This window comes from Ciconia boyciana, chromosome 5, assembly GCF_034638445.1.
Source record: "Ciconia boyciana chromosome 5, ASM3463844v1, whole genome shotgun sequence".
In the NCBI taxonomy this organism is placed as follows: Eukaryota; Metazoa; Chordata; class Aves; order Ciconiiformes; family Ciconiidae; genus Ciconia; species Ciconia boyciana.
Window position 1 is genome coordinate 75814 of NC_132938.1, and position 23130 is coordinate 98943.

Below are 23130 nucleotides of genomic sequence, written 5' to 3' on the forward strand. Positions count from 1 at the left end.
ATCCACATCTCTCTACCTCTAACCATGCTGTGTCCCTGGGCACTGCAGCCACTCCAGGGGAACTGGGCTGCTCACAGCACTGCCCCTGCCATGGCTGGTTGCTCCAGTCTGCCCCAACAGCCTTCTCCAGGGCCAGGCTTGGAAACTCAGCGTTTCCCAGCAGCAAAACTCGGCAGGGGCTGGTGCAGGCTCTGAGGTGAAGAGCAGGTATGAGCATGGCCTGTGCCCAGGAAGCCCCAGCAGTTGCTCCCTGCACATGAATAACCCAACCTGGTAGTGCTGAGCTGGCTTTCCTGCAGTGTCATTGTCTGTCCTGCACCGAGCATGCAGTTTTATTGCTGTGTGTGAGTCTGGTTATGAGACCCCTAAGTGCTCCGGGCTGTCCTTGCTTTGCGCAGCCTGCTCCATGCCATACTGCTGAGCTCTGGGCACACCTCGCTAGCCCACAGTGCACTCTGATGGCCTCTTCCCTGCCAGGTCACTGCTAGTCAGTCGTTCTTGGGCTCCTTGCTGCTTTGATGGCCCAGACACCATGACTTGTCTTCCTAGCACTACATTAACCTGCAAAGGGAAGAGAGAGATGCCACAGATCCTGATTTTCTAGGCCTCTAATGCCCACTTCTCCTGTGCAAGCCCATGCCTGTGGGTTAGATGAAACAGCTGCAGCTGGCAACAACTGCTGGGACGGCACTTGGCAGTGCCTCACTGCAGGAGGAGTGCACCTCCGCTCTCTCCTGGCTCTGTCCTTCACGCTTGCGTGGTAGCAAAGTCATGGACTTGCTCTCTGGCTTATGATGCCATTTGGCTGAGGAAGGCTGCAGGGATGCTGCAGAACACAGGTCCACCTTACAATGAGACTGACAAACAGGAAAAGTGGTCAGAAAAAAAGCAGAGCAATTCAGTGACATCAAACACATGGTCCTGCATGTAGGCAGGTACCAGTGACTGTGCAGCTGCAGGATAGGGAACTAATGACGTGGCAGCACTTCTGCAAACCAGAACCTGTGGGACGGAGAGGATCACGAGCCAAACGTGTCAACAGCTCCGAGCAGTTTGACAAATGGCAAATAGCAGCCTGACGTATGCAAGCAGGTGAGTCACGTGCAAGGCACATGAAACAGTCCTGATCTCATGGACCTGGAGAGCCAGAGAGGCATCACGCCCTGGGCCTAGCATGAGGGTACCAGTGGGGAAGGTGCCAGCTCAGCCATGAATACAAGGGGATCATGATAGCCAGCCATCAGGGAACAGCTCTGGGGCCTGGAGCTGTTGGGTCCCAGGAAGCTGCAAAAGCGGGAGAAATAACTGCCTTCGGCCTGCACCGGGAGAACACCCGCAGCTGGGGACGCCGGGGCACGCGGTGTGGGGGGCTGGTGTGGGCACCGGGCTGGGCCCCGGTGCCGACGAGCGGCGGCGGCTGCAGCCCCGCCGTGCAGCGCCGGCAGCACCCAGGGCGCCGGGAGCGCGGGCCGGCACCGGGCTGCGCGTCGGGACCAGGCGCTGCACCGGGCCGGCCCCACCCGGTGGCCAGGGCGGCGGGGGCTCCGGCCTGGCGGGGCTGCCGAGAGGCTGCTGAGGAGGGGAGGCGGGGGGGGGGGGGCTGCAGCGGCCCCGCTGCAGCTGAGGGGGCCAGGCATCTCCTCCCGGGCCGGTCTCCGGAGAAGGCTGAAGCGCCCGGCCCACCACGGGGCGGTTTTGCCCGGGGGCTACGCGGGGGCCCGCCCCGCCCCGCCCCGCCCCGCGCCCTGGCCCCGCCGCGGCCCCACCCGCCGGGGCCGCCCCCTGCGCTGCGGCGGGCGCGTCTCCGCGGAGGGAGGGCAGGCGGTGGAGCCGTCCCTCCTCCATCCGTCCGCGCATCCCTCTGTCCCTCCGCGCATCCCTCCATCCCTCCGCGCATCGCTCCGCGCACCCCTCCGTGCCGCCGCGCATCCCTCCTTGCATCCCTCTGTCCCTCCTTGCATCGCTCCATCTCTCCGCGCATCCCTCCCTCTCTCCGCGCATCCCTCCATCCCTCCGCGCATCGCTCCGCGCACCCCTCCGTGCCGCCGCACATCCCTCCGTCCTGCCGCGCATCCCTCCGCACATCCCTCTGTCCCTCCGCACATCCCTCCATCTCTCCGCGCATCCCTCTGTCCCTCCGCACATCCCTCCATCCCTCCGCGCATCCCTCTGTCCCTCCGAGCATCCCTCCATCCCCCCGCCCGCCCCAGCACCGGCAGGGCCGCTCCTGCGCGGGTATGGCGGGGCGGCCGCGCTTCCTCTGCGGCGTGGTGGAAGGTAGGTCCCTCCGGGGCCGCGGCTGGGGCCGGTGCCCCGCCCGGGCATTGCAGGGGCTGCCCTGCTCCACCCAGAGCGAACAGGGGCCGGGAAGGGCCGCCGGGACCAGAGCCACGCCCGGGAGCCCGGGTTTTGGGGAGGCAGGGAGCCGGGCCCCTGCACAGCACCCTACCTCTGCCCAGGGGTACGGGACCAGCACCCCCCCACTGATGCTCCCCAGCTCTTCCCAGAGCACTGCTGCACCCCGCAGCCACCCCAGTATAGCCCACCCGCCCCCCTACCCCCCGCAGTGGGCCATGGGGACCTGCTGCTCTGCCTCCAGCACTCCGCAGTGTTTTTTCTCTGTCCTGGGTGCAGGGGCAGCATCCCAGTGTGTGCCCCCCCTGCCTCCTTGCCTGCAGTGCAACGCTGCCTTGGGCCGTGCCCAGAGCTGGCCAGGAAGAGCCTGGACTCTTATGGCAGCTCTGTATGGCTCAGCCCTGTCCTTCTGCCCGCCCTGCCCCCAACTCCTGTTTCTGCAGCACAGCACCTCTGGAGCTGGGCCAGGCCTGGCACCCACTAGGCAAAAGCATCTCCACTTTTCCTGGCAGCACAGTACCCCTCTGGACCCCACTGCCCACTGCCTTGCCTGGGAGGAAGCAAAAGCACCATGCAAATAAACGCAAAATAAGTAGAAAGTGCAGGGATGGGGAAGTTGATAGTAAAAAGAAATATGAATCAGACAAGAATCATTGATATACGAAAGCTGACCTGGGAAAGAGAAGATGCTGCCAGCAGAGCCACTCCAGGAGGAGGAGGTCCCTAGAGAGTGAGGAAGGAAAGGCATCCCTCACCCTGGTAGCACAGGCCCTGGCAGGGAACATATGGTGGTGCTGCGGCGGGCCAGCTGCTGAGCAGGGTGCAGCTGTAGCAGGGCTAAGGCAGGCCAGGAGTGGCATATCCTACACAGGGCCCCCTGCTCCCTCCCGACACCCCGGACATTGCTAGCAGCAGCCAGGGAGCACAGACGGACTGACACCTCTGGGTGACCTGCACCCAGGACAGGAGAGGGGCTGGGGAACAGTCGGGGCCTAGGGACTTTGCTTCCCACTGTGTTCATCAGGACTATGCTAATGGTTGTGAAGAAATTGCTGAGGGACATCTCAGATTGCCCAGAGTTCGGCAAGTAATGGTGTTGACGGGTTACTGATGTAGTGATCTAGGGCATGGGAGAGCCGAGGTGCAAACACACAGCATCACTCATCAGTGCTCATCTGTCTTCAAAAAAGCAGAGCACCAACATCACTCCTTTGGAGATGCAGCCACAGGTACAAACGGATTTTGCTGGTACAATTTAAGCCACTTTACTGGGCAGAATACACTAGGATGGTATTTTCAACAGAGCTGCTGCTGGCAGGGTATGTGTAGGGGGCAAGTGTCATACTTGCAAGGCAGTGTCAGTTCACAGCAAAATGTGAGTGAAGCACTTGCAGGCAGGTTGCTGTACAGGGACTCCTAGGACCTTACTGTGAGCTGAGCAGGAGTTCCTATGGATTGGAAAATGGAAAATCTATTTATAATGGAAATACCTTCTTTGGGTGAAATGTTTGCTGGGATCCTTAGTGGCCACAAATTTGGCCCTGTGCACAGCGGGGGATGGCTAGTAAGGTGAATATATATTGTTTCAAAGCAAATGGAATAACCATGTAGATGTTCAAGCAGGCAGAAGATATATCTGCAAAGAAGAGAATGTTCAGTGTGTGCTGTGGCGCAGCCTACCACACCGTTGCCCAGGGTTTGGTGTTGAGGGCTGCAGGGTGGTCTTCTGCCAAAGGGAGCAGGGCATCGGGATCCCCTCCCAGGCAGATCAGCTCCGGTGCACTCAGGTGCTTTGGGGAAACACAGGTGCTTTTCTGGGCAATGCTGGCCTCGTGCCAGACGCTGAGAGCTGGTCAGAGTCATTGCAATCTGCCCTGGTGCGCCGCCCAGTTCAGTGAATGCATTCACTTCCCTGAATATCTGCTCCTGTTGGCTTTGTCTGCTAGAAAGTGCATTGACTGATTTAAAAGTTGCCCATGATGCAGAGCCCGTCCGAAACCAGGAAGCTGCCTTGATGGCTAATTGCCATCACTGTTCAAAATGTAATGTATTTTCTGTGAGACTTCACATTGCAGCTGCCAGATCTTGCAGACTTGAAGCGACTGAAGATTCTTCTCTTGCTAAATTTCAAGTCTGTGCTGGAACACTTACAGGTTCCCCTTAACCTCCTCTTTAAGAAGCTGTCAAATCTGCATCTCTCCAAACCCATTTACCTGCCTATTCTTCCATTGTCCCAAAGTGAACTGGCTTGCTTTCCACTGGGTATTCTTTCTCGCTGGCTTTGCAGACAACTCTGCACCTCCCAGGTTTTCCTACATGCAGAAATAGGAAGGGCCCTTCCTTGAAAGCGGTCCTAACAGGGAAATGGGTGCTGCATGTCCAGCAGTGCCCCTGCTCACTATATCCAGTCACAGAGTGGTTCCCTGCCATGCAGAGCACAGGGCAGACTGTCAGCTGCTGTGGTGCTACAGCCTCAAGCTTGTCCCAGACACTGGTGCCCAACAACCACCTAAAGCCTTCAAGCAGCAGAAGTGGAAATGTTAAGAAACACTTGGGAATCTGCTGACTCCAGATCTGTATTTCCTGCATTTGGTTTTGTTGATGTGAACCTTCTGGAAGGGCAATGTCCTTGCAGCCAGCCTTGGTGCTCACTGATGAGTTTCTTTGTTAGCAGACAACTGGTAAGGTTGCTCCCTGGTGTGCTTTCCCTGTCTGGATTTTCCCTATGCAAGCTTATGGGGATGGTGTTTTCCAGTGGGGGACAGGCAAGGTGTATGTGAAATGTCTTGTGGAGTCACAGTCCCAGCACTTGTGGGCATCCCTGCAGGTTGTTTGTGTGTTCCTGATCTGAACAGCTTGCCATGGGACAGGGATGCTGCCTCAAAGTCCTGCCCTGCTGCAATGCAGGTATGCGTTTGCAGGGTATAGGGGAGAGCTGTGTCGGTGCAATTTTGGTGCAGTTTGAGTTGTGCTGTGATTAAAGACAGAGAGAGCAGCTTTTATAGCCCACACGGGAGTGATGATGCTCTGCTTGACACAGCCTGACACTACACAGACACAGAGAAATGCAGAGAGATACAGAGCTGGTGTCTGTAAAGAAGAAAATCCCCAGGCAGAAAACTCTAGGATGGATGTACAATAGCTCTGTGCTTCGGTGCACCCCAAAATCATGCTGGAGTACCTTATAACCTAGCCAGCCCTCAGCCATCTCCTCTAGGCTTGGCTTTTGCTGTGCGAATTCCCCCTCCCAGCTTAAGTGCTACCCTGTGTAATTCTTCCCAGCTGCCTCTTTCTGGGGAGGATGGAGGCACAGACATTACACCCACTTGCTTGAATACCAGTGCCCAGCAAGGTCATAGCAGGATAACAGACATTTGAAGTACCTAGAGGTGAACAACTGGTGGATCTCTTAGGAGCAACCACTTAAGGATAATAGAGAGAGAGACTGTTTAAGGCACTTACTGACAACTGCATTTTGGCTTCCCCCCCCCCTTTTACAGGTTTCTACGGGAGACCATGGTCTATGGAACAGAGGAAACTTCTCTTTCAATGGCAAGTACCCTGAATTTTCCTGTCCGAAGGTACTAGCCTGTGGCAGAGTAACAAGGTGGAAGCCAGAGTGCCACGGAGGCAGGAGTGGTGAGGGAAAATGTTCTGGAGGGAGGCTCCTGGGGCTGGCCTGCCTTTGGGGCGCTGGGGCGATGGCAGTGAAAGGGGCTCGTGCTTCTCCCAGGGCTGCTCCTGCAGTGCCACCTCTGTCCCAGCACTCTTGGACCCCCGGATCCGGCCCGGGGAGAGACTCCCCGGCCCTGGGCCCGGCTGTGGTGGCTGCGGGACGGACAGGCAGCCCAAGGACGCCCGGACAGACGCAGGCTGTGCTGCCCTGAGCCGGCAGATGGTGCTGGGACTCTGCCACGGCCCAGCTGCATCCAGATGCGCTTGGCTGGGGGGCGTGGGCGCCCCAAGGGAATGGGGTCTGTGAGTAGGGCCCGGAAGGGGCTGGGTGGGCGCTATCCCCTGCACTATAGCACCGCAGGGCTGGCACAGGTGCTCCGGTGAGGGTGCAGACCCACCCTGAGGGACAGGGTCGGACCCTGCTGCCCGCGCCATGGGAGGAGCAACGGCAGCTGGGAAGGATTTGGAGAGGACCGTGGGGGCTACGCGAGCCTGAAAATGCCGCCTCTGGAGGCACCGGAAAAGCTGCTCTGCCCTGACTTGCAGCGTGGTGTGGGTCGAGGAGGGCAGCCCGTGCGCAGGAGGGGTGTCGGGGAGCAGGCGGAGAGGCTGGGGCTGGAAATAGGAAGTCAGATCCGTGTGAGAGAGAACATGGGGTGTTCGGCAGGCTGGAAGCCCACCTCGGGTGCTGACCTGGCAGGACGGGTGCCCGTTGCCTCCTCTCTGAACTGTGCGGGCCTGGGCCGTGCCATGGCAGCCTGTGGGTGCGCTGGCTGCAGAACAGCATGCTGCATGCCCGCTGCCACCAGCAGCAAGCGGCCAGCTCGCCCTGCCTGGGGCTGCTGTCCCACCGCCCTGCGCTCCCAGTGAGGGCAGCAGGTGAGTGCTTCCAGCCAGCCTGGCCTCGCTGGAGCCAGGCTTATCGTTGTGGAAACAGATGACACAGCAAACCTGCATCACTCCACCGTGGGCACAGGTGGCCACTTTATCCTGAGGCTGCCATCCCTGCCCGGTGTGGAGGTGGCCCTTGTGTTCCTGTGAGGCCCCATGTATGTTTGTGTGTCACCATGTGTCCCTGCGATGGAAGGATGTGGGCAGGATCTGTCACTGGCTGGTTGTGAGAATCACCTTGGGATGGGAGTTGGTCTGTGCAGCAGAGAAAAAGCCCTCTCCTAGCAGCTGGCACCCATGCACTGGCCATCAGTGGGATGAGCTGCACTGATGGGACCTGCCACTGACGGACTGGGGCCCTGTGGGACCTCCCATGGAGCATCCGGCATGGGCAGCGCGATGGCCACAGCCTAGCTGGCGCACTGGTCAGTGTGGGTGCTGCCCTGGTGATGGCATGGGCAGCATGCTGGGGATGGTGTGGAGAGTGTGCTGGTCACAGCAGGGGCAGCGTGCTGGTGACAGCGTGGGCAGTGCACCAGTGGTGGCCGGGCAGTGGGCCAGAGACGGCAGGGCCGTGTGCTGGTGACTGTGCTGGTGATGGCACTGGCAGCTGTGCAGTGCCTGGGAAATGTGCTGGTCATGCTGTGAGAGTGCACTGGTGACAGTGTGGGCAGTCACAAGTGCAAGTAAGGACCATAGTGCAGGGACCAGAGATGCAGATACAGAAAAATGTAGCTTAGAAAATTTGAGGAAAATGTGCAGGAATGAAGACCAGATGTGATGTTTTAAAGTATATTAGGAATGAGAAGGCCTATTGATGGCCTTGTCTGGTACTGGACTGGGATGTATGTTCACATGTTTGCACATGTGAGCGGTATGTTCATCGGTATTTTTCTTCTTTGGAAAGAAACAAGATGAGGCACTTGTATCATGTGGTACATGAAGTGCTTCCCAGTCTGTTCATAGTGGGAAAATGTAAACCATTGTCTACTAATGAAGATAAATAAAAAGAAATTAATATATCAGATGTCTTTCATACAGAAGTGCCAAAAGAGCTGTCTAGGGAGGTGTCTGCCCTGTCCTGATAATTTCCAGTGAGTCTTGGATTGCTGGGGAGATTCTGGAAGGAATTTGTGCTTTTTGAGGCCAGAAAGGGCCTTATGATGGTGCAGTCTGATCTCCTGAAGCAGGCAGGCCCTGATCTCTCTCAGACCTGCTTCCCTTCAGCTCCGACTGCAGTGGAGCATCTGGAGAGCTGGAGACCTTTCCTCGCCTGAATGCATATCCCTGTGAGTCACCCCTGGACCCCGCCGTGTCTCCGACTGCCGGGTGTGGCTTTTCTCTCCTCCGGAGCGCTGGCAGGCTGAGGCTTTCCCCTGGGCAGATGAGCAAGCTGGGCTCCAAGACTCTGTCGCTCACAGGCTTTCCACCTGTGTCTGTGTGTGTGGCTCCTTGACAGACTCACGCTAGTTTATCAGCGTCCTTCCCACACTGTGGCCACTGCTCTGGCAGCATCTGCAGCCAGCACAGAGGTAATCGAATCTCCCTAGCCCCGCCTGACACCCTGATTCATCTGGGGCTCTCTCTTACGCTGAGTTACCAGTGACATTGCAGAGGACACTCATGTTCAACTAGTTGCTCGTCATGTTGTTACTTCAGACACCTTATCTTCTGTATTCTTTTACCTAGGTAGGGCTTTATGCTTGGCTGTATTAAGAAGTACACTACTTGCTGAAGCCCAGCTTAACAGCCATTTCAAATCACTTCGAGTGCTATATTTGCTCCTTTATTCTCCACTTACTTGGTCTTTTCCACCTGCAAACTGCACAGGCACAGCATTCTGCCACGGGTTCACGCTTGCCCAGCTCTGCTGCCCACCCTGCCAAAGCTCTGCTTCAGCACTCACCGTTTTTCAGCACTCTGGAGCTTTCCACCTGCAGGGCTTAGCAAAAATCTTGCAGTCCCAAAGAGTTCCTCTGACAGGCCTTTTAATGTCTGTGGATCAGCGTTAGTGTGACCCTGTTAGATAACAGAGTGCCTGGGTTTAGACCTGCAGGAGGGGATTCCTCTGCCTCATGCTGTTTCCCCGCGGGGAGCAGCTGTGCAGGATTCGTGCACTGCCAAAGTGGGTGCCTGAGCTGTCCGGGAGACGTGTCCTGGGGGCCCTGCAGCTGGAGGAGCAGCACAGCTTGGGTTTGGGTCCTCCCTCATGCACCCCTGTGCTGGTGTTAGATAGGCAGGAGGGTGATTGGGTACCTCCAGCCCATGAGCCTCTGGCTATGCTTCGCTGAGGAATGAAGAAGCTGGTACAGGATTCAGCCTGTCAAAACTACACTAAGGGGTGAGTATGTAAGTAATGCGTGTTACTGTTGATGGATAAGGAATTGGCTGGATGGCTGCATCCAAAGAGTTGCAGTCAATGGCTCAACGTGCAAGTGGAAACCAGTAACAAGTGGTGTCCCCCAGGGGACCATACTGGGACCAATACTATTTAGTATCTTCACCATTGACATAGTGGGATTGAGTGCACCCTCAGCAAGTTTGCAGATGACACCAAGCTGAGTGGTGCAGTTGATCACCTAGAGGGATGGGATGCCACCCAGAAGGACCTTGACAGGCTTGAGGAGTGGACCCGTTAAAATCTCGTGAAGTTCAAGAAGGTCAAGTGCAAAGTTCTGCCCCTGGGTCAGGGCAATCCCCAATATCAATACAGACTGGGGGATGAAGGGGTTGAGAGCAGCCCTGTGGAGAAGGACTTGGGGGTACTGGTGGATGAAAAGATGGACATGAGCTGGCAATGTGCACTTGCAGCCCAGAAATCCAACCGTATCCTGGGCTGCATCAGAAGAAGCATGGCTAGCAAGTCGAGGGAGGTGATTCTCCCCCTCTGCTCCACTCTGGTGAGACCCCACCTGGAGCACTGTGTCCAGCTCTGGGGTCCCCAGTACAAGAAACACATGGACCAGTTAGTTAGAGAAAGTCCAGAGGAGGCCATGAAAATGATCTGAGGGCTGGAACACCTCTCCTATGAAGAAAGGCTGAGAGAGTTGTTGTTCAGCCTGGAGAATAGAAGGCTCCAGGGAGACCTTATTGCAGCCTTTCAATACCTAAAAGGGGCTTATAAGAAAGATGGGGACAGACTTTTTACCAGGGCCTGTAGTGACAGGACAAAGGGTTACGGTTTTAAACTGAAGGAGGGTCAATCTAGATTGGACATAAGGAAGGAATTCTTTACTGTGAGGGTGGCAAGACACTGGAACAGGTTGTCCAGAGAAGCTGTGGATGCCCCATTCCTGGAAGTGTTCAAGGTCGGGTTGGATGGGGCTTTGAGCAACCTGATCTAGTGAAAGACGTCTCTGCCCGTGGCAGGGGGGTTGGACTAGAAGGTCTTTAAAGGTCCCTTCCAACCCAAACCATTCTATGATTCTAATGCCAGCAGCTTGTGGATTCCTTGTAAAAGGACTTCAGTTAAAGCAGAGTTACTGCTGATGCCAGATGCTGCACCTTGATGAATCCTTGTCCCTGTTACAGTGGCAGTGCTGGACCCACGTTAACTGGGTGCAACAGAGAGGGGTACAGGTTCTCTGGAGCTGCTCTGAGAGCCTCGCTGGCAGAGTGCGCGCAGCAGCTGCTGCAGAGCTGCCTCTGGAGGTCTGTGTCAGACCACAGTGGCATGTGGCACGCACATTGTCCCAGCAGTAAACACACAGCCTGCTGTGGGTCCCCTTCCATTGAAACACCACCTAACACAGCCAAAAAAAAGGTGTTTGTGCAGGAGCTGGGCAGGTGGTACGGGGCATATCTGGCTGCAGTGTGAGGAAAGGGAGACCAGGGCAGGCAAGGGACAGCCCAGAGGTTGTGAGGAGGCTGCAGCCTCCGTATCCAGAGCTGGGCCAGGGCTGCAGCGCTGTGTCCTGTGCTGGTGTCTTACTGGAGAGGAGATGGAAAAATGCAAGAGTGCAAAAGAGCCCCAGTGAGACCCAGTAGCTGCAAAAACGGCTGTAGAGCGATAGCTTTGAAAGTCTTGACCTGTTCAAGCGATCAAGGCGTGATCTGGGAATGGTGCAGCAGGCATATAGGGACTGTTGGTGGAGTCAGGCCAGCCTGCAGACAGGACATGGGCTTTTCAAGGGGATGATGTGAGGGGTTCTGCAGTGGTGAGGGCTCCCTGGGTGTGTGTGGTTCCCAGAGAGGTACCCGGGCTGAGTCCCCCAGGCCAGACTGTGCCTGGCACTGAGCTTGGGGGAGCGGTGAGGTGCCAGCTCTCCAGGGTGTCTCTGGTGGTCCTGCTCCACAGAGACCCTTCACATCCAGAGGGGCAACTAGCTCGTACTTGCCTGCTTCATCTGGAGTCGCTCATCACAACAGGCAACCTTGCAGCTTGCGTGTTTGGGCTACAAACAAGTTTGGTTCTTCATTACAGAATGGGAAGCATAGCCGAAAAGAAAGGGAAAAGAAACCTACCCCAGACATGCTTCCACAAGATGCTAGGTGCTTCCACAGGTGTCACTGCAGGCCCCGACAGAGCTGCTGCAAAGCTGCGGGGCTGGTTTGGCCTGATGGAGCCCCACAGCTGGACTCCAGGCCTGGGGCCGCCTGCACCCTCGGGGGGCCGCGTGGAGCAGCAGACCACTGAGCTGTTCCCTCCGTTGCTCCAGCCCCATCCTCTGTCTCCTTGGCCGTTTTGTTCTCCATCTCCCCCCAAAATTCCCCTTCCTCCCCTGGAGGCTGCTCTGGCCACTCACCCCTCCTCCATTCCTTGCTCAGGACATGGAGCTTTTCATCACCACAGGACTTTGTCAAGGGGTTAAAACAGGCTGTTTAGGCTAAGCTGGTCCCTCCCACCCGCTTTTTCCACAGCAAGGGTGTTAACTCAACCCACCTCCCAGGAGGCAACGTCCTGCTGGTCTCCGAGACTTTCTCATCCAGATGTACCGTCTTTCTGGAGGTCCCTAAACAACATAAATCGTTGGGCTCAGCACTGGGAGCACTGGATGAGATTTATGTCTCCGTGTGGCTGTCGAAAGTACGCAGGGCAGGGCTCCCTGTGCAGGGGAAGAGCTGTGGCTCTGCAGTCTGGGGGGCTCTGTGTGAGCAGAGGCTGGAAGTCTGCAGGACGCGGTGCAGCTCCGGGGAAGGAGAGGGCGCAGTGTGCTGAGGAGCTCTTGGTGTTGTGGGCTGGCAAGCTGCCCAGATCCCTCTTTGCAAAGAGCCCGTCTGGAGCCTTGGATGACCCCTTGTCCTTGCTGCACAGGCTGAAACGCTGGGGGCTGAACTGCTACATGTACGCGCCCAAGGATGAGCTGAAGCACCGGCTGCTCTGGCGAGAGCCCTACACAGAGCATGAGGCAGGTAGCGGCTCTGCTGGGCCCCAGCACGGGTGGGCTGCAGGCGTCCTGGGTCCTCAAGGGTGAAGCATGGTCTGCACCTCAGCCAGGGTCAGGCTGGCTGTTACCACTCTTCCTGCCAGGAACCTGCCCATTGCAGGGAGCCCTGCGGGCCCTGCCTAGTGCAAGGAGACCCCCGGACCCTGCCCAGTACAAGGAGCCTCCCCAGACCCTGCCCATCACATGGAATCACCTAGGAGCCCACCCAGCATGGGGAGCTCCCCACGTGGGTCTCTGGCAATATGGTCAAATATGCCGGGGTCCACAGACCCTTGCGGAGAGTCCTCTGTGCCCCAAGGGACTGGAAACTGGCTCCCCTGGGCCTCTCCCCTCCAGATGCTCTCTCATGCCTCCCGATGCCCTCAGCTCCTTCCTTTCGGGCCACTGTGGTTCCCTCTCCCTCCATCCCTTGTCTCCCTCCATCCCTTGCCTCCCTCCATCCCTTGCCTCCCCGTGCTCACAGCCCCCCCTCTGCTTTGTCCCCAGCCTGCATGCAGTCTCTCATCGAAGCTGCCCAAGAGCAGGGTGTGGAGTTTGTTTTCGCCATTTCCGCTGGCCAGGACATGGTGTTTTCAAGTGCCGGGGATCGGCTCCTGCTGCAGCAAAAACTCAGGCAGGTACCGTGGGCCATTCCTTCATCCCACTGCTCCTTGGCAAGGGGCACGCATGCTTAAGAGTGGGCCCCACGCCCACCCCAAAGGCTGGTGTGGGGCCGAAAACCCCTCCTGCTGCTGCACATCAGGGAGCAGCTCTGTGGGGTGTCTGGTGGCAGATGTGCTGTCCCTGTCACAGCGACAGAGAGCCGAGGGCTCCGTTGGATGCCTGACTGCTAGCGGGCAGGACTGGGGGCAGGAAAGAGACTGGCCAAGCCCCAGAGCTTGCTGGGCAGCACCACAGGCTGGTGCAGGCTGGTGCTGAGCCCCCGGTCCCCAGGGAGGGTAAAGAGCTGCCAGCATGGCAGGTTTGCTCCGTGGGCAGCTGCTCCTCCCCACGGCACAGTCCAGGCAGCAGCTGCCCTGTGCTGTGCCATGCCCGGCCACCTCTCCAGCTGCCCCCAGCCAGCCTTGGTGCAGGGAGCACCTGCCCGGGCGTGCAGCGAGGCTCCTCCCGATGCTCTGCCGGCCTCTGCTCCTGCTGCAGGGCTGCCAGTGCTGCAGGGCGATGCGGGGGTGCGGTGCGGGGGAGAGGATGTGGCAGGCGGCGAGCGGGGCTGCCTGGCAGTGGCATGGCGAGAGCAGGCTCTGGGCCACCGCAGCACCGACTCTGGTTTCAAAGGGCTCCCGGCCCACAGCAGACACGGCCATGCCCAAGGCTTGGAGCAAGGTGGGCCGTGGCCGTGGGGCCGGCACGCGCCCGCAGAGCGGCTGGGCCTTGTGCGTGGCATCCGCTGGGCAGGTGTGGGGGGACGCGGCGAGGGCTGTTCTGCTCGCCCTGTCCGTCCGGGCGCCCCAGAACTCTGCTGTCCTTATGGGGCCCAGGTGGCAGGGGCTCGTCCGGAGCACACTGCCTCCTTTCTCTCTGCTGCCCAGGGATCCTAGCAGCCCGTGCCCATGCCCGCAGGTGGCTGCCATGGGGTGCCACTCCTTCGCACTGCTCTTTGACGACATCGACCCCTGCATGTGCCAAGCTGACAGAGACGTCTTCCCCTCCCTGGCACAGGCTCAGGCCTCTGTGGCCAATGAGGTGTACCGGGAGCTGGACCAACCCTCCGTCTTCCTCTTCTGCCCTACAGGTACCGCCTGCAGCCGTGCGGCCCCAGCCACCCCACCCCTGGTAGCCCGGTGTTTGGCCAACCGTGGCACCCCACAGCAGACCAGGGTGCCCTTTGGCTGGCTGCACCCAGCAGCTGTGTCTGCTGAGAGCTGACTGCCCTGACAGCCTCCACGGCTCCCCCCAGCCCCCTCATGCTCCTGCGGGAGCCCTGGAGATCTCAGGACTAGGACAGGACCAGGCTGCAGACCGGCTGGCACTTCAGCAGCCACGCACGCTGTATTCCCTGCACCGCGCATCTCCCCAGCCCCTCTCCATTGATCCCAGGCAGCCTCTCCTCTCCTGGTCTCTCTGCCCCTCAAGGGTTGCTCTGTGCTGTCTCCCCAGAGTACTGCAGCTCCCTGTGCTCTCCCAGCCCCAGCCAGTCCTACTACTTGCTGACCCTCGGCCAGGAGCTGCTCCCAGGGATTGGTGTCATCTGGACAGGTGAGCGCCTGGCTCTGTGAGGTGTGTGGCCCTGTGCAGCTTCTCAGCAAGAGCCGGCGTCTGCAAACCCCGCAGCCACGGGCTCCGTCCCGGGAGAGGCACCAGCAAGGGGCCCCATCGTGGTGTCTTTCAGCATCGGGGTGCGCAGCCCCAGCCAGGCAGGCAGTGGGTCGGGCTGTGGGTCTGCTCTCCTTCTGGCTAGGGAGAGTGGGGTGGGGTGACTCGACCCTCATCTCCATGCTCAGTGCCCAGATGTGTGCATGTCCCCGTTGTGAGTGTGCACGATGGACTGCGCTGCCTGCGTGCTCCACGCACATCCGTGCCGTGATGCTCCAGGCCCAAAGGTGGTGTCACAGGAGCTCTCAGCCACGCTGCTGGAGGAGGTGGAGGGTGTCCTGCGGCGCCGCCCCATCATCTGGGACAACCTGTATGCCAACGACTATGACTGCAGACGTGTCTTCCTGGGCCCCTACACGGGACGTGCCCCCGGCCTCATGCCCAGGGTCCGTGGACTGCTCCTCAACCCCAACTGTGAGCTCCAGGCCAACTTCATCCCCATACACACATTGGGCAGCTGGTTTCGGAGCGAGCTGGGGAGCTGTGCCCACCCTGATCACGCAGGTACCTGGCCCCAGCGCCCCAGGCAGCTCTGTATGTGGGCCCCCAGTGCCGGCAGTGAGATTGTGCACCCAGGGCAGGGCCCTGCCCGTCGCTGCCCATCTTTGCCGTGGCCCTGCAGGCTTTCCTGCATGGCAGCCTGGGCGAGGTGTCTCACCTGGCTGGGCACCACCTGACAGCCCGGGACAGGGGATCCATCCTGGGGGCATCTCCTTGGGCGGGGGGGCTGCCCACCCTCAGTGTGGCATGGGATAGCTCCGTCAAGCAAAGAGTGGGGCTGCCCAGGCTGATGAGCTCCAGTTCCTTAGGGATGGAGACTGCGGCAGCCCTGGGGGACAGACAAGGCCCACAGGAGGGCAGCTACAGCCCCCAGGAGGCCTTGGAGCTGGCGCTGCATGACTGGGTGGCTGAGATAAACCGGCAGGCCTTGGAGCCAGGTAGGTGATGAACTCGCACCGTGCAGCGTCCCTCACCCCCTCCGGAGCGCTGGACTGGCTCTGCTGGGGGCTCGGTAGGGTGAGGGAGCCCCATGCCCTGCCTGTTTGGATGGGGCGCTGTGGCTGGTGCGGCAGCGGCGTCTGTGCGTGTTGTGGTGGGCAGGCGTGGGTGTCCATCGCGCCATGCTGCCCCATGGGTGCTCCTGCCCTGGCTGCATCCCAGAGGGGGTCTCCTCGGCTGGCAGCGTGGGAGCCTGGGCCATGATACGGCTCTGGAAGAGGGGGTTCAGCCACCTGCAAGCTTGGTGTTTTGCAATGTTTGCCTCTGCAAAGCATGTGGCCTCACCAGCCACGGAGGCCTGAACTCCAGAGCAGAGAGCAATGCAAAGCCCGTGATACTGCCAGCTTGGAGATGGAGCTTCTTGGCGTGGCCGCCCCTAGGGCTGTCCTGCCCCACGGGCAGTAGTTTCCATGCAGGTGCCAGATGTGCTGCCCCCTTGCTCCTTTCTGCCAGGAGGAAGGACCCCAGGACACCCCAGCATCAGCCTCAAGGGAGGAACAAAGCTGCAGCCTGGCACAGCGGGAGGACAGGAGGTCATGCCTGGCCCCCAGCCCCAAGACTCTGTTCCCAGTGGGGCAGACCAGCATGGCCCTGAGCCCTGCAGCGTGGCACCAGGGGAGGGAAGGAGGAAGGTGACCTCAGAGCCCGAGAAGGGCAGTGGGAGCAGGAGCCCCAGTGACAGTCAGCAAAGCCTCACAAGGGACGGGGACCAGCTCACCACAGGGACCAGAGAGAGCTGTGAGCCCTCCTCTGCTCTGCCCAGCACAGCTGGGAGTGCCCAGTCCACAGGAACCCTGGTGGCTACGGAGACCCTCCACAGCCCAGCCCCCCCCATGTGCTGCAGCGAGGAGGCCAACACCAGCCAGAACCTTCCCCTACCCACCAGTGATGCCAGGACAGGGGGTGGCAGCTCCCCCCAGCCCCCCAGCAGTACCCAGCCTGAGGCCAGCAGGGCTGACATGCCCCAGACACCCCCAGGGCCTGGGGCTTGTGCCAGCCCTGGCCCCCCAGCACTGCTCACTGATGGGGCTGGCGCCAGCCCTGGCCCCCCAACACTGCTCACTGATGGGGCTGGCGCCAGCCCTGGGCCCCCAGCACCACTCACTGATGAGGCTGGTGCTAGCCCTGGCCCCACGGCACCATTGACCCCAGAGGAGGCTGGGTCCAGCCCCATGGCCCTGCTGACCCTGGAGGAGGCTGGGTCTGGCCCCCCGGTACCACTGACCCCCAAGGAGGCCAGGTCCAGCTCCACAGCACCGGTGACCCCAGAAGAGGCCAGGTCCAGCCCTATGGCACTGCTGACCCCGGAGGAGGCCAGGACCAGCCCCATAGCACCGGTGACCCCAGAGGAGGCTGGGTCTGTCCCTACGGCACTGCTGATCCTCAAGGAGGCCGGGTCCAGCCCCACAGCACCACTGACCCCAGAGGAGGCCAGGGCCAGCCCCATGGCACTGCTGACTCTGGGGGAGGTGCGGATGCTGGTGGAGCTCTTCTACCTGCCCTACCATCATGGGCCACTGGCACAGCATCTCCTGGAGCACTTTCGGTGGCTCCAGGCAAACAGCCTCAGCGTGGGAGTCCCGGCCACGGCACCCGATGCCTGCAGGGTAAGGCTGGTCCGGGCACTGCTGCGGGATGGTGCCTGTCATGGTTGATGGTTGCGCTGACTCCCGGTCCGTCCGCAGGGCACACAGTGGCGTGGCCGAGCCCAGTCCTTCCAGCTGCTCTGCGCTCAGATATGCCGCCTGCACAGCCACTTCGTCAGCAGCGCCGGACGGGCGCTGCTCTACGACCTCCACCCCTACCTCTGGGACATCCGCAACATGCTGCTGGCCGCCAGTGCCTTCGTCCTCTGGCTGGGTATGTGGCTAATGCCAGCCCCGAGCCAGCCCCTGTGGCCCCATAGTGCGTATTCGCACCCCGGCCAAATCCAGCTACGTTGAAGTGCAGGGGCCCCTGGGCGCTGTGGCACAGCCAGGGCATCTGGAGCTTGTTCAGTGGTGATCCACTGTTTGCCCCCCTAAAGAGGTGAAGGTGTCTGGGACTCCCTTCCAGAGGTCTGGGGTCCCTGTGTCCAGCCGGGGTGCCAGGGTCTCTCCTGGGAGTCACCTCCCCTTGACACCTTCACCGCTGCTGACCTGTGTCCTGTGCTCACCACTTCGCCTCCTTTGCAGATGGCCATCTCCTCTGCAACCCTGACCCCAAGGGCATCTGGGGAAGCTGCTTTGGCTGTAAGTACCGGTGTTGCCCTGGCTCACCCGCCTGGGCAGTGGGGCCCTGGCTGCTGCCCTCCATCACCTCCAACCCTGCGGCAGCAGCCAGCACTCACCCTCGGGCTGCCCTTTCCCACGCTCCGCCTGCTGAGCAGAGCGGGAATGGCCATGGGAAGGCTGGCACCCCTGTGTGCCCTGACACACCGAGGCAGGATGTGGCACTGCTGCTGGGGACAGGGCAGTCATCGGAGCAGCTCTTCACCATCTCTCACAATCTAGAAGGAATGCATATTTCTACGATATGGTTCCTCAGTCCTTTTAATGCAAAGACCCCTTAGCCTTTCTGATAAAAGGGCTCCATGGGCCACTGGGAGCAGTAATGCCCTGGGTGACAGAGGTGAGGTTGGATTTTGAATGTTGTGCATCACTTTGGAAGCCCCTTTTCCTCTGGTTTAGGGTTCCCTGGTTGCTCTGTGGGCCTTGCAACCTCTCCTCTTCCAGATGACAACCTGAGAGGGTCTCCAAGTTCAGCGTGAGACGGGGCCATGTGCCTTGAACCACTCCCGCAGGGACGCAGACGCACGCAGGGCAAGTTCTTGCAGGCACTGCAGAGCTGGCTGGCTGGGCAGCAAAGCAGCGTGCTGCTCTCTGTGCCAGGCTGCACCTTTTCAACTGTAGCCAGGAGCTGTGTCTTTACCTTACACCTTTCATGGAGGCAAGATCACTCCTTTCCCCATTCCCCCACTTCAAGCCCTGTTGCGGAGGGTGTGCTGCTACCCCAATGCATGGGGCTGGCTGCCTGAGCCCAGGTGAGGTCCTGTGCCCAGGCTGCACAGCTGTGGTGGCAGATCCTTGGAGCTGTGACCAGTGTGGATCGTGATGTTGCTGTATGACGGAGGCTGATGTCCTCCTGGCTCAGCAGGTTTTTGTTCACCTCGCACGTGTCTGTCTCCTGCTGCCTCCAGGGTGCCAGAGCATCACTGCCCCGATGCTGTTGGGGGGGGACGCTGAGCCCTGGGCGCGTCGTGGGGGCCTCTTTGGAGAGCTGCAGGTGAGAGCATGCCCGTATCTGTGGGGGCTGAAGGAGCCATGGGGAAGCCAGGACCCTAGCTGCTGCTCCTGGCCCTGCCATTGGGTTGCTGCAAGCTTGGGAAGGCAGAGCTGCCCCGGGCCTCTGCACCTTGACTGCAGCTCCTGGGGTTTAGGGTGACTCAGAGGGACCCTCCTCCTGCTGCCTCCAGGACAAGGTTTGGAGTCAGGACAACCTGCTCCCTGATGGACTGTATCTCTTCCAGGCACTGCTGCCCGTGGGGAACAGCTGTGACCTCTTCTACCACCCACCTCCGCTCTTCCCATCCAGCCAGCTGTACCTCCTGCGCCCGCTGCTGCCCCTGGACAAGGTGGGAGCCACGGCCCGAAGGGGCGGGCCACCCCACCCAGGCCAGAGCTCACCTTTGCGTGGCCTGTGCTGTATGTGCGCTGAGATATGTGCTTTGCTGTTGACCCCAAGACTGAGCTTGCAGTGCAGGGTGATGCAGGTCGGAAGGGACCTCTGCAGTCCAGCCCCTGCTCAGAGCAGGCCAGCCTGGGGCAGGTCACCCAGGGCTGTTTCCAGCAGCGTGTCAGCCCCCTGGGCTGGAGAGCAGGTGCTGTGGCCAGCGGCCTCGGCAGGGACCATCACCCGCCTCCCTGCAACGAGCGCCCAGGCAGAGCCCCTCCTGGCAGCCAGCAGCAGGAGAGGGAGACCCAGCTCAGAAGTGAGCAGCAGGCACAGCCGCAGATAAACTGGCACAGACTCGAGGTCACCAGGTTGTGAGGGCAATCTCCAGAGCACCCCCAGCAATGGCTGCGGGCAGATGCCAGGGAAGATCCAGAGCAGGACAAGTCGGGATGGCGACCTCCTGCAGCCTTCATCAGTCTGCAGCTCTGGGCCCTGCCTGAGCCTGTTGAGGTTCATCTCCAAATCAGTCTCTTCTTCAAACACTCATCCAGTTTACAGGATGATTCCCCACTGGAGAGGCAGCAGCCTCTGTCAGCCGTGACCTGCTTGCTGCCAGCCCCGCCGCTCTGTTTGACATCCCAGCGGTTTGATGGGACGGGGAGGGAAAGGGAGAATTTGGAAGTGGGTGGACACACAAGTTAGACTGCTGCCGAATCCAGCAGAGCTCTGGGTTCCCCACAGTCTGCAGCGAACACCCTGCTCCCTCTCCTAGCTGAAGGAAATGCTAACGCTGCAGATCCAGCCATCATGGACACAACTGCACAGCTCTGCTAAATACAGTACCCGGCAATGCACAGCTGCAGCGCTTGTAAATAACAGAGGAGGAGTTGCAAGCACATGAGAGCAGATTATAGTATCAGACTGCAGCTGTCAGCAATTCCCATTGCAAGAGTTTGTTTTCAGTTGCCTGTTGTCAGATTTCATCTGATCAGGCTAAACTTTAACAAGCTGAATGTCTGTGTCCAGTGAAACTTTGAGAGAAAAATCCAGCTAGGCGCTTCAGCCCATTCTGGGAATGGCTCTCAGAAGCGCACTGTCCTGCTCTTGTCGTTCAGTGATCGGGGCAGCCTTTCCTTTGAGAAGCAAGGCTTTTATCGGGATGTTCTTTTTGCTGATCCTGTGAGCAGCAGCAAATTCAAATCTGACCAGGATAGGAAATTTTGACATGTCCCACTTTTGCACATGATCTGTGGAGACTTGAGTTTCAGTATTGGTTTCGCTGCCCTTCTGGCTCCTCTGAGCATGCTCCATCCTGGGGCAAGCAGCATTTCTTCAGCAGCTGCTGCTCTCGGATGCCTGACTGGAATGGCAATTTCTCATTTTGAAGCGTTGCTTTGCTGCGGCAACGAGCCTCAGAGGCCAGCAGAAGGTGGTGCGCGGCGCATCACTTGGCAGAGATGCCAGCACCCTGGGATGGCTGAAGCACATACCTTCATACCTTCCCCTGGCCAGGACACGCTGGAGGCCACAGCCCTGGTCGCAGTCCCTCTTTATGGTCAACTCAGGCAGCTGCTGGTACACCGTGCTCTGGCAGGGGCTGCGGCAGCAGGCAGCTGAGGGGCAGCGGTGGGGCAGGGGCTGAGCAGACCCAGGGCTGAGCAGACCCAGGGCTGAGGTGGATCTGGGTCTTCCAGGGAGAGCTCTACCAAATGTGCCAAGAGAGTTTGGACTGTGACCCCAAAGTCGCAGAGATCCTCGCAGCCCACCCTGATCTCCTCGGTGACAGGTGAGATGTGGCCCCTCTGGGGCTCCCTCTTGCCAGGCGTGTGCTGAGCCCGGCCATGTGCTGGGTGATGCCGGGTGGTGGTGGGAGGCAGTGGCCTCTCCTCGCATCCCCGTGGGGACCAGCTCTGCCTGCACCACGGCTGGCGGTGGCCTCACCCTGCGGGAGGGGGCGGGGAAGTCCCCGCGCTAATGTCCAGCTGGGTCGTGGCAGCCACCACGGGAGGTTCCCCTCGGCTGAGGGCTTCTGCGGGGGGGGTCTCAAAAGGCTGGTCCGGTGGGTGCTGGGGTGCTGTCCTGCCAGGGCAGGAAGGAGGAGGCTGGCTGGTCTGAGCTTTCTCTGGGGCAGGCTGGGGTCCAGGTGGCAGCTCAGCAGTGCTCCTGCTCTGGCTGGCAGGCTGCTGGGCAGCTTCCTGAGCCTGAGCCCCGAGTACACGTTTGTGCTGGAGGATGAGGGTGGTCTGTGCGGCTACGCAGCCGGAGCACTCTGCGCTGAAGGCTTCCTGCAACAGCGAGACAGCAGCTGGCTGCCGGCCATACGGCACAAGTACCCCCGAGACCTGGGCGCAGGTGCCCCAGCTCTGGGACAGGTGAGAGGGCACCCGGAGCAGAGGGGAGCCGGTATGGGGGGATGGAGGGGGTTCCCTCACTTGTGTTTGTCTCCTGCAGGATGCCCTGGAGGAAGCACTGCTCTTCTTCCACACAGAGCCACCGGCTGTGCCCCTGCCTGTGCTGCGGCGCTTCCCCTCCCTGGTGCAGCTGGGCACGGCCCCCCGCGTGCTGGACGTGGGGGCCAGTCGCAGCCTGGCTATCGGCCTGCTGAGCGCACTCAGGGCCAACGGTGAGCATGACCTCCCTGTGCTGGGGGGGACTGAGGCCCCCTTGATCCAGCACAACCCCGTCCTGACTGCTCCCTTGCCCACCCCAGCGCTGGGAGCCGGCCTCACCTGCACCCCCCCTCATCAGGGCTCCCCATCCCCTCTCTGACACGGTCTGGCCCCAGCTCCCGGGCACTGTCCCCTCCCCTTGCACCAGGGGACACGTGGGCCTGTGTCTCAGGGCACCACACAGGCACCCAGTGCCAAAGGGCAGTGGAGAGGCTGACCCCCTTGTGGAGGGGGTCCCAGCCACTGGCCCGCAGCCCCAGCGCTGGGTTCCCGGTGCCAGGGGCCTGACACCTCACCTCCCTTCCAGGCTCGCGGGGAGTGTTTTGCCAGGTCAGTGCCGCTGACCGGCAGCAGCTGAGCTTCTACAGCAAACTGGGCTTCGTCGCCCTGCCAGTGGCCTGGGGCAGCTCCCCCGGCACTCGGCTCCTGGGCCGTCTCCTCTGAGCATGCTGCGTTGGGTGCGGGCACGGGGAGGCAGCGCCACAGGACAGGCTGACCCTCCATCCCGCGCAGCATTGGCCCGAGGGAGCTGGAGCAGAGGGGCACCTTGAGCAGGGCAGGTACACGTGATGGGGGGCATGGCCTGGGGGTGAGCAGGATGTCACTGGTATGTGTGCAGGGGACTAGGCGGCGAGGGTCCTCGGGCGACAGAGAGCTATTTCTGCCATCTCAGGAGATTTGGGCATCAGGGCCCCTCCGCTCCTCCCCTGACTGTTGCTGTTTGCTGAGCACCTTCCACCTTTGCTGGGGAGCCAGCAACATCCCCAGGCTGTCTGCAGACCACCAGGCCTGGCGGGAGCCACATGGACCGTATTTAAGGTGGTGGTCTCGGAGCATGGCACAGTGCATTAGCGCTAGGGGAGTGTCCCTGTCCCGCAGGCTGGGCTGTCCAGCTCTCTCCGTCCCCTGTGTGGCCCTAGGCTGGGCAGCTGGTGCCGGGGCTGGCTCTCGGCACCAAGGACCTGCTTTTCTGTATGGACTGATCTGGTATGGGACATAGTGAGGCAGCCTCCATCTCTGCTGCCCAGGGGCGGAGGGAAGTGCTGTCCTTGGCAATAAAGCATTTGCTGGGCTCTCACCACAGTTCGTCTCTTGGGGGAAAGCGTTGGGGTACCAGCATGTCCCTCTCACACCCTCGTGCCCACCTTTCAGCCAGCCCTGCCTGTCCGCCTCACACCGGCTGTCAT

At 60.3% G+C, this 23130-nt stretch overlaps 1 protein-coding gene across 1 annotated transcript; it reads left to right on the top strand.

Moving 5' to 3' along the window:
• The first annotated feature begins 2237 nt into the window (after positions 1-2237).
• On the top strand, positions 2238-22387 carry LOC140651992 (protein O-GlcNAcase-like). Its single transcript, XM_072862240.1, has 17 exons — positions 2238-2277; positions 5856-5907; positions 12176-12269; positions 12795-12925; positions 13838-14040; positions 14406-14504; positions 14841-15125; positions 15431-15559; positions 16074-17227; positions 17306-17480; positions 17795-17851; positions 18799-18884; positions 19129-19233; positions 20969-21060; positions 21454-21646; positions 21726-21897; positions 22251-22387. The coding sequence occupies exons 1-17, from the start codon at positions 2238-2240 to the stop codon at positions 22385-22387; spliced, it is 3204 nt and encodes a 1067-aa protein (XP_072718341.1).
• The last annotated feature ends 743 nt before the right edge of the window (positions 22388-23130 follow it).